At 41.8% G+C, this 14,752-nt stretch overlaps 1 protein-coding gene across 1 annotated transcript in view; it reads right to left on the bottom strand.

The window, feature by feature from the left end:
• OBFC1 (oligonucleotide/oligosaccharide-binding fold containing 1) overlaps positions 1 to 14,752 on the bottom strand; it is a 47,337-nt gene that overhangs the window by 21,627 nt on the left and 10,958 nt on the right. Inside the window, exons 2-6 of the mRNA XM_015420098.1 lie at positions 14,345 to 14,539; positions 8,866 to 8,961; positions 4,772 to 4,843; positions 1,993 to 2,163; positions 853 to 1,031 (exon numbers count right to left, since the gene is read on the bottom strand). Coding sequence (XP_015275584.1) covers positions 853 to 1,031; positions 1,993 to 2,163; positions 4,772 to 4,843; positions 8,866 to 8,961; positions 14,345 to 14,477 — 651 coding nt within the window. The 5' untranslated portion in view covers positions 14,478 to 14,539. The remainder of the gene's footprint in view (positions 1 to 852; positions 1,032 to 1,992; positions 2,164 to 4,771; positions 4,844 to 8,865; positions 8,962 to 14,344; positions 14,540 to 14,752) is intronic.

The following is a 14,752-nucleotide window of genomic DNA, read 5'->3' on the forward strand; positions in this document are numbered from 1 at the left end:
GGCACCAAGTTTTTCGAGGTAGAAAATGCTGTGGGGGGGGGGGGGGGGGATGGAAAGCTTAAGACAGAAGAGCAGATAAAGGCAGGTTGGCTATTGGGTAGGAAGTACCTTGAGATTTGAAGGGTGGAACCTGGGGAGGATAGGGTTTGAGGAGAAGAGGGACTACAGAAAGGGTATAATGCCATAGACACCACGCTCCCAAGCAGCCATTTCCTCTAGGTGAACTGGGGTTGCCATCCTCCAGGTGGGGGCTAGAGATCACCCAGAATTACAACTGCTCTCTAGATAACAGAGATCAGTTCCCCTGGAGAAAATGGATGCTTTGGAGGGTGGACTTTATGACATGATACTCTTCCTCCCCAAACTTTGCCCTCCCAAGGCTTCACCTCAAATCTCCAGGAATTTCCCAAACTGGAGCTGGCAAACCTAAGGGGAACTGATCTCTCTCGTTGGGAGATCTGTTGTGATTCCAGGAGATATCTGGGCCCCACCAGGAGGCTGGCAACTCTGGAAGGACAAAGGGCAGAGGCTATGGGAGCTTTCAGGAAACGGAAAGAGGAAATAGTGGGGGATGGGAAAATGAGATGCCTCCTGCAAGTCTTTGCAGGTTCCCACTTGTAGTTTTATAATTCCCACTGGCAGAAAAATTTTGAGTCCAGTGGCACCTTTAACACCAACGAAGTTTTATTCAACATATAAGCTCTTGTGTGCAAGCATACTTCTTCCGAGACAGTATCTGAAGAAATGTGCTTGCACATGAAAGCTTATACCCAGAATAAAACTTTGCTGGTCTTAAAGGTGCCACTGGACTCAAACTTTGTTCTGCCGCTTCAGACCAACACAGCTACCCACCTGAATATAATTCCCACTGGCATATGAGAATACACTTGAGAATGCTTGGCATCTCCTATTCACTGACCTCTGTTTCTCTTCTGGTAGCAGGAATATCTTATCATAAATCTCTCGGTATAGATGGGGGATTTCTAGCATCCTTGAAATCTGAGCATCACAGATAGGATCATCGACTTTATCTGAAAAGATATGAGGGATGCACAAACATAATGACATTTGAATTTCAAGGAATAAAAACTTATCTGCCGTTTTATTCAATGAATATATTATAAGCCCTTTTATCCATAACTCCTGAGCATCTCAGTACAGTGTATGGCCTATATGGAACCCCTGTAACAGCCAGTGTGGTGTAGTACTTAGAGGGCTTGAACAGGGTCTGAGAGACTCAGGTTCAAATCCCCACTCTGCCATGGAAGCTTGTGGGGTGATGTTGGGCCAGTCGCACACAGTCAGCCTAACCTACCTCACAGGGGTTTTGTGAGGAGAAAAGAATGATGTAAGCCACTGCAGGTCCCCACTGGGGAGAATGGAGAAGTGTAAATTAAGAAAATAAGTAAATAGTAGGGCTGCACATAGTATGTGTGTGTGTACACAGGTCTCTGCATTTGAAGCTGAGTTTGTGGCTTGCTCCTAGAAAGTGAGGGGAGGCCAGTTACTTTGCTCATGGAATTGTGTCAGTGACTGCAATAAAAAAGCCCAAAACGTTTGCTTGCTGCGTAAGTTAATACGTGTGTGTGTGTGTTAACTGCTGTCATGTCACTTCCAACTTATGGCAACCCTATGAATTGATGATCTCCCAAACATGCTACCATTAACAGCCTTGCTCAGATCTTGCAAACTGAGGGCTGTGGCTTCCTTTATAGAGTCAATCCATCTCATGTTGGGTCTTCCTCTTTTCCTCCTGCCTTCAACTTTCCCCCTAGTATTATTGTCTTTTCCAGTGACTCCTGTCTCCTCATAATGTGACCAAAATGGTGATACATAGGGTCATATATAGTACGATTCATGAATGTGGGGATCAGAGACTTAAAGTGACTTAGCTGTGACAAACCCATATAACTATAGACCTTTTGGGTATGGCTTAGATGTCTCATAAGTGGCTGGATAAGAACGCATACTGTTGAACAAGTAACTGCTCACAATATGTGGAGGCGCTGATTTCTCGATTCTGTCTATAGATTCTAATGCAACCACGGACTCTCACGACATCACCAATATTCAGTCTACTTTTCAGCCGAACCACTTCTTGGAGCTTCCTCATCTGTTCAACTAGATCCAGGCTACTTGAGGTGCTAGGATAAGATTTATAATCTGAGACAAAATAAAAAAAAACATAACTTAGTTGGCACTGCTTTATTAACAACAACATTTGAATGGCCAAATGGATTTTGAGATCTCATGTTGGATATTGCCTAATATACGAAAAGCACTGAAGGCACTATGTTATTCTTAAGCTACAAATCCATGAAGGGGAGGATCCAAATTCCCACAAATGGAGATACAGAGTTCACAGAAGTATAGATTTCCTGTCTTCCCCCTACTTGCTCCTGTAAAGCCACTGCAGAGTTCCTTCAGAACAATATGCTATGTAACAAAGGGGGTGGCAGCAAAACGGGGAAACTTGTCAAAAATCACCCTTCTCTCAAACAGACCATTCAGATGTTGCAGCAAATTGGGAGCTTCGGTGTTCAATCATACTCCACAGGGGGGGAGGCACAAGCATAACAACACGCTCCACTCATGCCCATCACGAACATAGATTTCTCTTGTTTTTTGAATGTGGTCATAATTGAGTCCATAGCAGTGTCAAAAGTTGAACTGCAGACCTTAGCCACTGTGCTACATCGGCTCCTGAGTAAACATTTAATCATAACCTGACACCACACTTAAATATACCCTATTAAAATCCATAGAGTATTTAATGTAGGGACTCTGCTTTTATTCTCACTACCTAAAATACATTTTCTTCTCAGCATAGGACCCATATGTATACCCAACATGACACTTTCCATTTCATGCATATGATAAAGTAGACTTTTGCCCATGGAAACTTCGGTTAACAATAAATTTGGTTGTCCTCAAAAGTGCCACTGGACCCTTCTTATGATACCGACATTACAGTGCTACTCTTCTGCATTTTGAACTTGAACAAAAAACAAACTACTAAGTCCAAAACAAATATAAAAATCCCTAGCAAGGCTCTATCTCAATAAGGGAACCTTAATATTATACGTAGCAAAAGAACTGGAGCTGTCTTTTGGTGCCTGCCAAGATACAAACACAGTTTGACAGAACTCCACGCTTATTAGTTCAACTTCTAAAATTCAATTTTTGAGCCTTGGCGGCATGGGCCTCAGTTGTAGCAGTTTGGAGAAATTACCTGTCAGAACAAATCCTCAGGAAAAGCAAGCTGCTAAATATTCTGTCTCTTCTGTGCACTTAAACTCCTCATTAGATTTCAGAACAAAGCCAGTGATAAACTGAAGATGACTTGTACATTAAATCGTATCTTTCAAACAGCTATGGTCAAATTTTTGGCTGATATAACATCAATTAAGGTTTGACTTCTAATACATTAGCTTGTACTCAAGGTTTAATTTTACCTTAGTTGTATATTAATATGGTTTTCCAGCTATTTTCAGCGCACCAAAAGGCAAAACGCTGCAACATTTGCTTACCCACAGCCACTCTTTTTGTAAATGCTGACAATAGCTGAGGCAACATTGGCTGACAGCAAGTCTACAAAACCAGACTTAAAAATACGCTTTTAGAAATACCATCTGTCTACCACCATTTTGCCCTGCAGCCTATTGAAGCAGGAACAAAGGGAAGAATCTGGCCATGTTATGCAATAGGCAGTTGTAGGCAATGTTCCCTCTAAGCGGAGTTAGCGTGAGCTAGCTCACAGTTTTTTAGCCTCCAGCTCACACATTTTTGTCTTAGCTCAGGAAGGATTGCTCCAGAGCAAACTAATTTATGCAGTAGCCAAACTGCTCGCTCATAACTTTACGGCCAGTAGCTCACAAAGTAGAATTTTTACTCACAAGACTCCACAGCTTAAAGGGAGTATTGGTTGTAGGTAGCAAGAGAAAGGCACCTGTCCTGAAGCACTGAGAAATTGTCCTTTATCCCTTCTTCTGCTACAAAGCCCAAAATACATCTGGGATCACTTTGTCTAACTCCTGGTGGTGGCATGCAGAAGGCGCACAGATTGCTAGGTAGTGCTAGGGAGAAGTCAGCAGTCATGGTGCACGCTGGCACCAATGATCTCAGAAAATGCAGTTTTGTGGTCCTGCAGGAAAAATTTAGGTTACTAGGCAGAAAGCTAAAGGACCTCAAAAGTACTATTTTAAAAATTGCTACTGGTTCCACACAGGGCCAGCTAGACAAGCTAAGACTAGGTGCTCAATGTGTGGATGAAAAAGTAATGCTTGGAGGAAGGATTTAGATTTGTCAGGGACTGGGGAAGGTAGTAAAGAAGGGAAGGTAGTAAAGAAGATGACAGGGCCTGCTACTATGTGCAAAACAAAGATGCCTCAGATGAGTGGATGTGGACTGGGAGACAGCTGTTTGCAGCAAACATCTTTTCACAGCCTTCCTTTACCATGGTGGGGAAATCACATCAGGAGCAAGAGCAAAGACTTCTTTGATGTTTTCAGTTGCAGACTGCAGATTTAATCAATAAGTCAGGAACAAGTGATGTTTGGTTGTCAACAAAGAGATCTTAGCACTGTGCTTTCAGTGGTAATCACAACGCTAAACCAGTATCAATGTCAAGAAAAATGAGACGAGCATCTCAAAATGATCCTGCCTCATTTCGGTACCAAAAAATAATCTGAAATTTCAAGCAGAAGGCACGCAGAGGTTAATAATACAGTAAAAACAGTCAGACTTAAGCAGCTATAGATCTGAATGTTACCTGACAAAGACTTCTGTTCTGCCACAGGATTTTTCCAGCAGATGCAGCTTATAACTCCTGTGCCATCATCCACTGGAAGATAATAGCAACATTTGTCAGTATGTTGGATTTGCCAGTCTCAAAAACAAAGGTACAGAATTCAAATCTTTGCAGCTGAAAATATTTTTACTCAGCAATGTCTGTCCTTTTTTGGGGGGGGGGGAGACTAGGAGATATGAAAGGAAGCAAACTATTGTCCAGTACCTTACCAGCATTCTCCCACTAGCTTCCCTTTCTCACCAAATACAACTTTCTATTGCAACAAATCAATAGATTGAATCTGGCTGGCCAATTCCAGACATCAAAGTGAGCCACATGCACAATAGCTCAGCCTCTAAATTCCTCCTCTTACAGCCCTGTCTGGCAGTGATGGATTGAAGGAGAGCGAAAACATCTTGTATTTGAAGAGATGGGGAGGATGATCTAAGACAGAAACTGTCTGGGGCTAAAGTGTGTTGTTTCAGGGAAAGAAAAAAAAAAGGGAAGTACAGATTTGAAGGACAGCTTCCTTATTGCAAGAAAAAAGTATTCTGTTGTTCATTTGTTGATATTGCTAATGTAAGCCAAATCACTGCAACAAGCAGATTTTTAATTCCAACAGTCTCGCTGTTCCCATCCTTCCTGTTCTGTTGTCTGCGAAAGTATCCTATCTTTATACAAGCCCTTTCATAAAGTGGCAAACATTTTGCATTCCCTGTGAAATAAATACGAGAGAGAGAGAGATAAACTGTGCAACAGGGAAAGGACAACAGCCATTACCAGAAACAACCTGAAAATGACTTGCAGAGAATAGCTGAATGAGGGAAGGGGAGGCCTCAAAGCTATTTTTAGGAACAATCAACGCAAGTTTGTCAACTTTTGGGTAATCCTTGAACTTGAGGGCTAGCCCTCTGCTTCATTCAGGTGAATTGTGGTGCGGATAATTTATATTCTTTATAGTTTTTCTCTCTCTCGAATCAGTTGCTGGCCCTTTCCAATAACAGGACTCTTAGCTAGAAGGGCCACTGTTCTATCCTAGCATTTGTAAATTATCACAGCAGATAATCCTTAGTTTTGATCATGCTGAAGTTGTTTTTTAACAGGCTGCTTTTAAACTTTTTAACATTATGTTTGTGCTCTTTATCTTGAATATAGAGACTTAGCTCACTGACCTATGGCCCTTTCCTCTTGTTTTTAAACTTACTGTGATTTGCCCTGGGAAATCTGTTTTAGAATAAAAAGGTAAGATAATGCTTTAAACAAATAAAATATTTTTCTGTTTCCATTATTAAAAGCCCAAGGTTCACAACAAGCAGCTAACTTTGAAAAGTGTAAGTATAAACCTTGAAAAGCATTAGTGTAAACAGAAAAGGCCCAGCCACAGTTCTTTTCACACCAAGGGATGCATCATTTCTAAGTTTCCCCGTGCAGCTGATGCAATCCTTTCTTATTCACTCCCCAGCTAGCAAAGACTCTTTTTTTAAAGCTGCTAGACTCAAATAGAAGTTACAACTTATTTTGGCCGAGTCAGCCTGACTGTGGCTGAGGGAAGGACAGGGAGGGGCCACCTGGGAGGAAGCCTGAAAATTATACTGGGAACAGTCTGAAAGTGTGGGAGAAAAAGGAAATTGATGCAATGGGAAGCAGGAAGGCAGCCCTAAGCAGGGAAGGGAGCCCTTTTACAGAATTCACTTTGGAGTACTCAGCATTTAGCTTATGTGACATTACTTAATTTTTCATTTGAATGTGAAGGAAAGGGGCTTTTGTGACAAGGTACATGAAATAACTACAAGGCACTTCACAGCTATAGTATTTGTAAGAGGACAGTCTCAAAGTGGCCATTAGCACAGTTTGTTTGGTGCCTACCATTGCTACACCAGCACACTTCCTAGCCATCTAGACATTGTGACTGAGTGGTTAAGGAGAAGATATCCAGAGGCAGTTTGGAACACACAGTTAGAAGCAGTATCACTCCTCAATGAAACACTTTATAAGGCAAGGATACCAAGACCCAAAGCAACATGAACAATCATGCAGAAACCCTCCCACTCTACCCCGGGACAGTAGAGAGAACTGAAACCCTAAGCAAAAGGAAATAAGACCCCTCAACTGCTATCACTCAGCATGTATCCTGAGAGCCAATTCACACACTATAAAGACTGCATGTCCCTCCCATGGCTGCCCAGAATCCTGTAGGTCAGACATGCACCTGGAGGGATGTGATCCAGATTGGGACTGTGGCATGCGGGAAGAGGGAGCTCAAATTCTCCTGATGTCACTGTTTCTGACCAGAAATAGCTCCAGTGAACTTTTGTTTGCCCAACTGAGGAAACTACTAGTTCCCTAAGGTGCTTCACGTTGGGAAAACGGCACTGAGGGGAAGATTGAAGCCCCCTCTCCCTGCATGCTATTGTCCAAATCATCCCCTCCATACACACATACCTACACCTGGGAATTAAGTTCCAAGCACAGAACTCCAGGTGCACATCTGATCATCAAGGCCTGTGGGAGACATGAGTGCTTTATAATGCGTGAACTGCCCCCAAGAGACAGCTTCTTCTTCCTACTGCTTCCCATCTGCTACAGGGCAATGAAAATCCCCACACTCCTAGCAGAAGCAACTATGGGATTACTTGACACATTAAAAATTATATTAGAATACAGTCTTTTTATGGCTTACTAGGCGGTGTGAAAGGATACAGGACTTTTCCAAGTGAGAAGATGTGAAGAAGTATGTGTAAGTGCTAGAGGACTGTTCCTTAAATGGGTAAAATAGGGTGTGTGTTTATGAGTGTGTGTGTGTAAAAGATAAGGGGTGACAAGGTATATGAGAGGGGGTGCACTGTATATCTAATATATGGGGTATGTAGAAGAATGTCCCCATTTTTCAGTAGAAGTGAGATTTGCAACTAAAATTACTGCACAAAGGGAAAAGCTGCCTTACACCAAGTTAGATTAATGGTCCATCTAGCCTAGTATTTATACCAAGTAGCAGTGGCCTCCTCCATTCTCAGGCAAAGGGAACTGAATCTGGGGCCTTCTCCTCACACAGCATGTGCTCTAACAACAGCCTTTCCCTTCATCATTATGCTGCATCTAAAGTGCTTCAGCAGCCACACACCCCAATAAGCCTCTTTCCAATGCTCTTTAAAACTCAAACCTAAAAAGTCTGGAGTGTGCTTCACCGTCCAGAGAAGGTAGTCAGATGACCTAGGTTGCCTTTTAAAAGCTGGTGGCTCCTTAATAAACTACTTTTAAATACCTGGGGACAGAATCTAGCAGTTCTGACAATTGTGTAAGAGGGAGGAGGGACAAACTTACCCAAGTTCCCTCTTCACAGCAGTTCTACTTTTTGTGACTATTTGTTCATGCACATCCTGTTAACTCCAGACAATCCTGGGGGGGATCACAAGGGTACTCTCCTTCTTTGCACTAGTGGAAAAGCTGGTGGGATAGGACCCATGAAGTCTTAGTCAAACTGAGATTGTGAGTCTTTGTTTATTGTATGTTTTTAAACAAAGATGCTAGTCCCAACTGTCACTAGAAGAGTTTGGAATGAGGGTGTGGTGATAAATGGGCATCCTACATCAAGCCCATGAAGGAAAGTTTTTTTGTCGCTCATGATTAGCATCTGGACAGACTAAGCCCTTTGTCCACATGTGTGAAGGTAATATAGTTGGTACTCTCCTGGGAATGGACCCCTTTAAATAAAATGGGAGTTACACCTGAGTAGGTCAGTTTAGGATTGCTCTTATGGTATTCCTCACTATTTCAGGCTCCTTGTAATCAGTTCTGAAGTCATTCCTCAGGTAAACTCATATCAATATAGCTGTAAAATAGCATGCCCAGTAATGAACATTCTGAGCACTTTACAAACATCCCTAGGATACTGGGAAATATGTGTTAGTATTCACTTACATTTCTGGATTGTAATAATGGGAAGTTTCATGCTATAATTCACTAAAAGAGTGCTAAGCCCCCCCCCCAACACCTATTGTCCTGTCAAGAGTATGAACTTTGAGGCATTAATAAAATAAAGAGAGAAAAATGACAATGAGAAACAGAACTTCTCTTACCTCCATATGTATGAAAGGTGTCTCGTTCTTTGGTTAGAACCACAGTTCCAAGAATATCCACTTGCCTTATTGGATGTCTATTGTAAAAGAATATACCTAAGAAGGGAAGGAGGAAAATAAAAGGGTCTAGGGTTTTTTTTTCTAATAAAGGTATTTCAGTCAGCCACTGTTAACTTCAAAAACTCAGTACCTCCATTTTTTTCATGCTTGGATCAAATAATAAGTATTCATGGGCATTGACTTCAACTCTTGATCAAGGTACTGCATTGACCCACCTTATGAACATTTCCTTTAAATTAAAGCAGCAAACTGTAGAACTATGAGTATTTATTTCACTGTATTATAGTAAGTGTCCAATATTTACATACTCCAGGTTAAAAACAGACACAGCATTAAGACAGATTTGGGCTTGCATTTATTATGATTTAGTGGTTTAGAGCATGTGGAAATTCTGAACTCAACTATCCACCCATCCTAGTCCCACCCTTGTCAAAAAAATAATTGAGATTTATAAAACCTGTTCAACAACATTCTTTCCTTGATTAGGGCAATTTACAGACAGGAAATCTCTCTCTTTCTCAAGCTAACACCCTGTGAAAAACCTGATATATCAAGTTCCAAGTACACATTTTTCACCCTCAGCCTCTACATTTTTAACTGGCTTGAATCCCATTCATTCTGATAGGCCACTACTTACAGAACACTGGCCATCTTACTTGACTAGCAAAGCTGATTGCCTGGATATAATTGTGATCCATTTATAGCACAGAGTGAGTCCTTAAGAGCATGTAGAGATTCTAAGCTGACAACTCATGAGAAAAGTCTTACCCTATATGTAATCTCAAATATTGATGTAGAAATTGACAGACCATTCCATATCATATCCAAGGAAGTACAAGATTGTAAGTTAAGAGTTCAATTCTCCAGTGATTTATGTCTGACACAAGAAAGTGTATCATGCTAAACTGCATATTTTTTTCTGACTGCAGACTGTGTTTAGTGCCACAAAATTTGACTTTTGCGTCAAGCAATAAGGTGGAGGCTTGCAGTGTGCCTGGCTGTTTGATAGTCTTTTGCAACTGACAAATGGATTGCCTCTTGTGTCTCAGCATCAGTGCACATAAAATGGATGCCACCACAGAGGTTACTTTTATGTTCTTCGCAATGGTGGATGTCCACACATAGCTCTCAGCGTGGATTAGCCCGTGTCAGCAGGAGCTCTTAATGTGGATTAGTCCTTCTGCCAGCCATTTCAGCATTGTGTGGTGGTTCCAGTATCAGACTAGGATCCAGGAAACCCAGGTTTTAATCTCCACACTGCCATGAGGGCCTTGGGCCACTAAGGCTGCGATCACACAGACTAAATAATCCACTTTCAATACACTTTCCAACTGGATTTTGTGAACTGGCAAAATCCAGTTGGAAAGTGGATTATTTAGTGTGTGTGATCCACAGTATCCTTTTGAGCCAAAACTGTCTCATGGGATTGAAAAGATAAAATGGAGGAGGGGAGACCAATGTCAGAAGCTACTATGAGTCCCCATTGGGGAGAAAAGTGGGTTATAAATGTCTAAATTAATTAATGTGAACCAACACAATTCAGACATTTCAGAACAATGCTGAGGGGCTATGTGGTGGCAAGAGGCTTCACAACTGTTTGATAGCACGATGCAGTTCCCCCTGCACTTTCCTTCAACTAAGCTCTACTTTTTCCTGCTTTTCACCTAGTCATTACCTATGTTTGCTTCTTTTTCAGGGCAACTTTGCCAGACATAGATTGCTGTGTCTGGAAATGGTATTAACTTCTGTCCACTATTTCTGATCAGTCTCATGCAGTTTAAGATTTGCAAACTATAATGAACTGAGTCCAGATGTGTTGATAAGTAAAAGAGCTCATAGTTTATTTCACCTTGGGAAAACAAGACAAGGAAAGCAGGACCAGAGGTCTGTTTATATTCCCATAGTAAACCACACCCAAACACACACCCATACCCGTGATAGGATTATTTACAGTGCACATGCATTCTATAGGTCACTCTAGGATCCTGAACGCCCAATTGGGTGTGTTCTAGGATCCATGCTGGCTATTGTCTTGGAGAGCGAAGCTTAAGCCATTCGCATGGTTGTGTGAGGACCCGACCGCGTGCGCGGTCTATGTAAGAACAGAACACAAGCTATTCCTTTATGCTCCATATTACAAGATTCTGAAGCGCAATAACCAAAAAGGTAGTCTCAGTGCCATTAAAGAAATGTGGGCAACACTGGCTAGAACACAACAGGAAACCAAACAGAACGTACCATTTCCAACAACAAGTTAAAAAAGATATGTGGTGTAGGGTGACACACAGCAACCAGACAGTTTAATGTGAGATGGTGCTCAGGTATTCCTTTTCTATGGTATGCAGGGAATTAGGAAGAATTAGTGGGTTTAAAACTATATATAATTTTGTATTAGTTTAAAGTAATACATGTTCTTATTTCAGTGTGTCCTATCACAAACACATTTCTCCACCTGACTTTATATATTAAAATTGTGGCATTTACTTGGCAAGCCCCAGCATCCTCAGCAAACACTTCCTGGTCAGTTTCATATCTTTGTAGTTCAAGCTAAGCTTTGCCTTCAGTCTGCAGTGCAGAGGAATTTGCTACAATAGTGAAAGGGATAAAAGATTCTGCTACCTTTTGCCTTGAGACTATTGAGGTAGTGTTACCCATGGATGCCCTTATCAATGAAATTTTCACTGCAACAAGCCTGAGCGATAGGAAAATGTCCAATCTCAGATTGCTTGATGGAAAATGTTTGAATCCCCTGCTCCAACAACTGCTCCATTTCTTGCAGTATAAAGTTGAAGGGTTATTAGAGGTCAGGAGCTGAGGGATACGAATACATTGATCTCCATTTCTAATAATCCCAGTTTATTTGTTTAAAGGTCAAGAGAGTTTACGCTAGAGTTGAAGGACCCAATCTGATAAAGATGAGAACACAACTGGAATATTCAGTATCATTTTTACCAGTATTATTGGCCACACAAAATGAGAGTTGGCTTGTGCATTATGATTAAGAAAAAAACAAGAAAAACAAATAAGATAGTCAAAAAATAAAGTTGCACTTTGAACCTTGAGTTAGGCCAGTCAAACGAGGATTAGACTAGAGCTAGAATTCTTACAATGCTTTAATTCCAAGCTACAGCTTCGTAAAGCAGTTATGGTTTTGGAACTTCAAGTTCCTGTGTTGGAACTCTATGGTGCCACATTCTTTAAGCCACCTCTAACTATGCCACCTTAATGAGGCAGAAATGGGAGGAGGAGGAGAGCATGGCCAGCTGCATCTTGATCCTGTACTCCCTGGGGGAAAAGTCCCGTCTTCCCCCAACAGTGGGGAACACTTCTTCTCAAAGCCTGATCTCAAAATGTGCTGTGGCAGAGCTGGTGTGGTGTAGTGATTGCACAGTGCCGGACTAGGAGGACCTAGGAAACCCAGCTTCAAATCCCCAGTCTGCCATGAGGCTGACTGAGTAGCCTCAGGCCAGTCATTCTCTCCCAGACCTCACAGTGTTGTTGTGAGGATAAAATGGATGAAGGGGGAAACAATGCATAGCTCCCGAGCTCCTTGGGGGAAACGAGAGATAAATAAGTAATAGACTAACTGCTAAGGCACAGCAAGCAGCACAGCTGGCTGCCTGCTCCTTATCCTAAGAAACGTCCTGCTGCTCCCGCCATCTCCCTGAGCTTTCAGTCTCCCCGCCCCCCATCTGACTGGTGAGGACTCACTATTCTATAGGTGACGTTATAGCATAGGTGGCTAACAAAGCACAAACCTACCTCTCCAACAGTGAATGCTTAGTATCTTTGTGCATACAACATTTTGACATGGCTGTTCTATCTATGCTTGTGCTACTCTGCACGGCTTCCTCAGATGCCTGCTATTTTTAGCTATGCTTGTTAAATGACCCTCATGCATTACAGTTATATAGGCTTCTCCAACATGGCTCCCTATACCATGTAAGAATTCCAAAATGTTGTGTGCTTCTGGTTTCACTTCTTCAAATAATACCTATGATAACCCAACATGTTCATTGGCTTTCTAGGCACAACACACATGGCACATGCTACATACAAAGCAGGCCTAAATACAGAAATTCAGAAATAAGGCAAGAAAAAGTGACCAAATCAGAATTTTAATGCACACAGAGCTATTAGAAGGAAGTGTATATTCCCTGATCAGTGACTGAGTATTGAGCCTTGCCAAGATGTCCTTAAAAGTTACTGAGCACAAAAGTTTTTATTACACCACCTGGTCACATATGCATTAGTTATTTGTGGCTTAAAAGACAGGGTAACATTTACCTGCCTGGTTCCTTGAAAGTAGTTTTAACTACAGTAGAGTTGAAAAGAGAAGAGAGCCAGTTTGGTGTAGTGGTTAAGTGCACAGACTCTAATCTGGGAGAACCGGGGTTGATTCCCCACTCCTCCACTTGCACCTGCTGGATGACCTTGGGCAAGCCATAGTTCTGGCACAGCTGTTCTTGAAAAAGAGCAGTTTCTGTCAGAGCTCTCTCAGCTCCACCTACCTCACAGGGTGGCTGTTGTGGAGAGGGGAAGGGAAAGGCGTTTGTAAGCCGCTCTGAGACTCCTTCTTTTTTTAAAAAGCTTTTACCACCTCAAAAAAAGCATATCCTTTGGCAATCTGGGGTGGGTGGGTGAAAACAGTGCAAAATTGTTTGCCCATTCCCAGCAAGGGCATTACCCTCATTCTTGACTGATTTCAGGACACTGGCCATATAGTACCAGGACATATCACATTCTATGTGTTACCCTCAGTTGGAATCAGTTCAATGGAAAAACCATACTTTGACATTATACAGTCCTTATCAGCAGCTAGTTACACTGATGGGTTCTCCTCCCCCCTGGAGGAATATGTTTAAAGAGACACTTTCAACAACCTACTGGTTAATCTAGCACTGTATTCTCTTCCTCCCCACCAGCTTCAGTCTATGTGTAACTGGATGGTGAAGAAAGGATTCAAGCACATCACTGACACAAAAGACATTTCTCTGGACAGCGCGACCCAAGCACTTCGTTTTCCTTCCCACTTCTTGCTGGGTTAGGTGATTAAAAAAGCACAATGAGGTCAGGCAATGCCAGTAAAAGGTGGGATCCTCCTCTCAGTCACTAAAATACTTCTCAGTTAAGGAAATACTTCTTTACACAGACCACTGTTTTGATCCAGAAGGGCTCGTCTTCTGTTCTTATGCTTTTTAGATTCTTTAGGCAAAGTAATCTGGCACAGCAGTGAGAAGGCCCTTCTGATTCACTCCTTCCTGTCTCATCATCCCCTCTGATCTTCTGTCAAGAAAAGGGAAAGACAGCAGAATTGACAGCTGGGGCTAGACCACTATGATGTCAGTAACACCACTACTGGTTTTAATGAGAAGACCTGCATTCTTGTGCTTTATTGGTGGGCAACCTTACCACTCACCTGGCACCTGCTTAGATTCTTTCATTTCTTGTATATCTTTAATGTACATTCTTGTGAAGGCTGAGAAGACAGGGTCCAAGCCCCATAACAATGAAGGTACCTCCTCTTCTAATTCCATGGATGTGGTAAACATTCAGAAACTCCTCCACAGTCATGGATCAACCAGCTACAAGCAAAGCAAAGCAGTCTGCAAGACTGAAAAATAAAATAATGCATAAATAAAATCCTCAAACATGCCATTTTCCAACTAAAACATTCAAATTATACAATCTTTAAAAGTACTGTTATCATGATTTTTGTTGTATAAGGTTTACGTACTTTCCCTTTTCATTTTACAGAACAATTATTTTATGGGAACCAATTCTGCACAGCATATATTATGCTGTTTGGTTATTTCCTATCTCTAAA

The sequence above is a fragment of the Gekko japonicus genome, unplaced genomic scaffold, assembly GCF_001447785.1.
Source record: "Gekko japonicus isolate JY-2015 unplaced genomic scaffold, Gekko_japonicus_V1.1 scaffold29, whole genome shotgun sequence".
Taxonomy (NCBI): Eukaryota; Metazoa; Chordata; class Lepidosauria; order Squamata; family Gekkonidae; genus Gekko; species Gekko japonicus.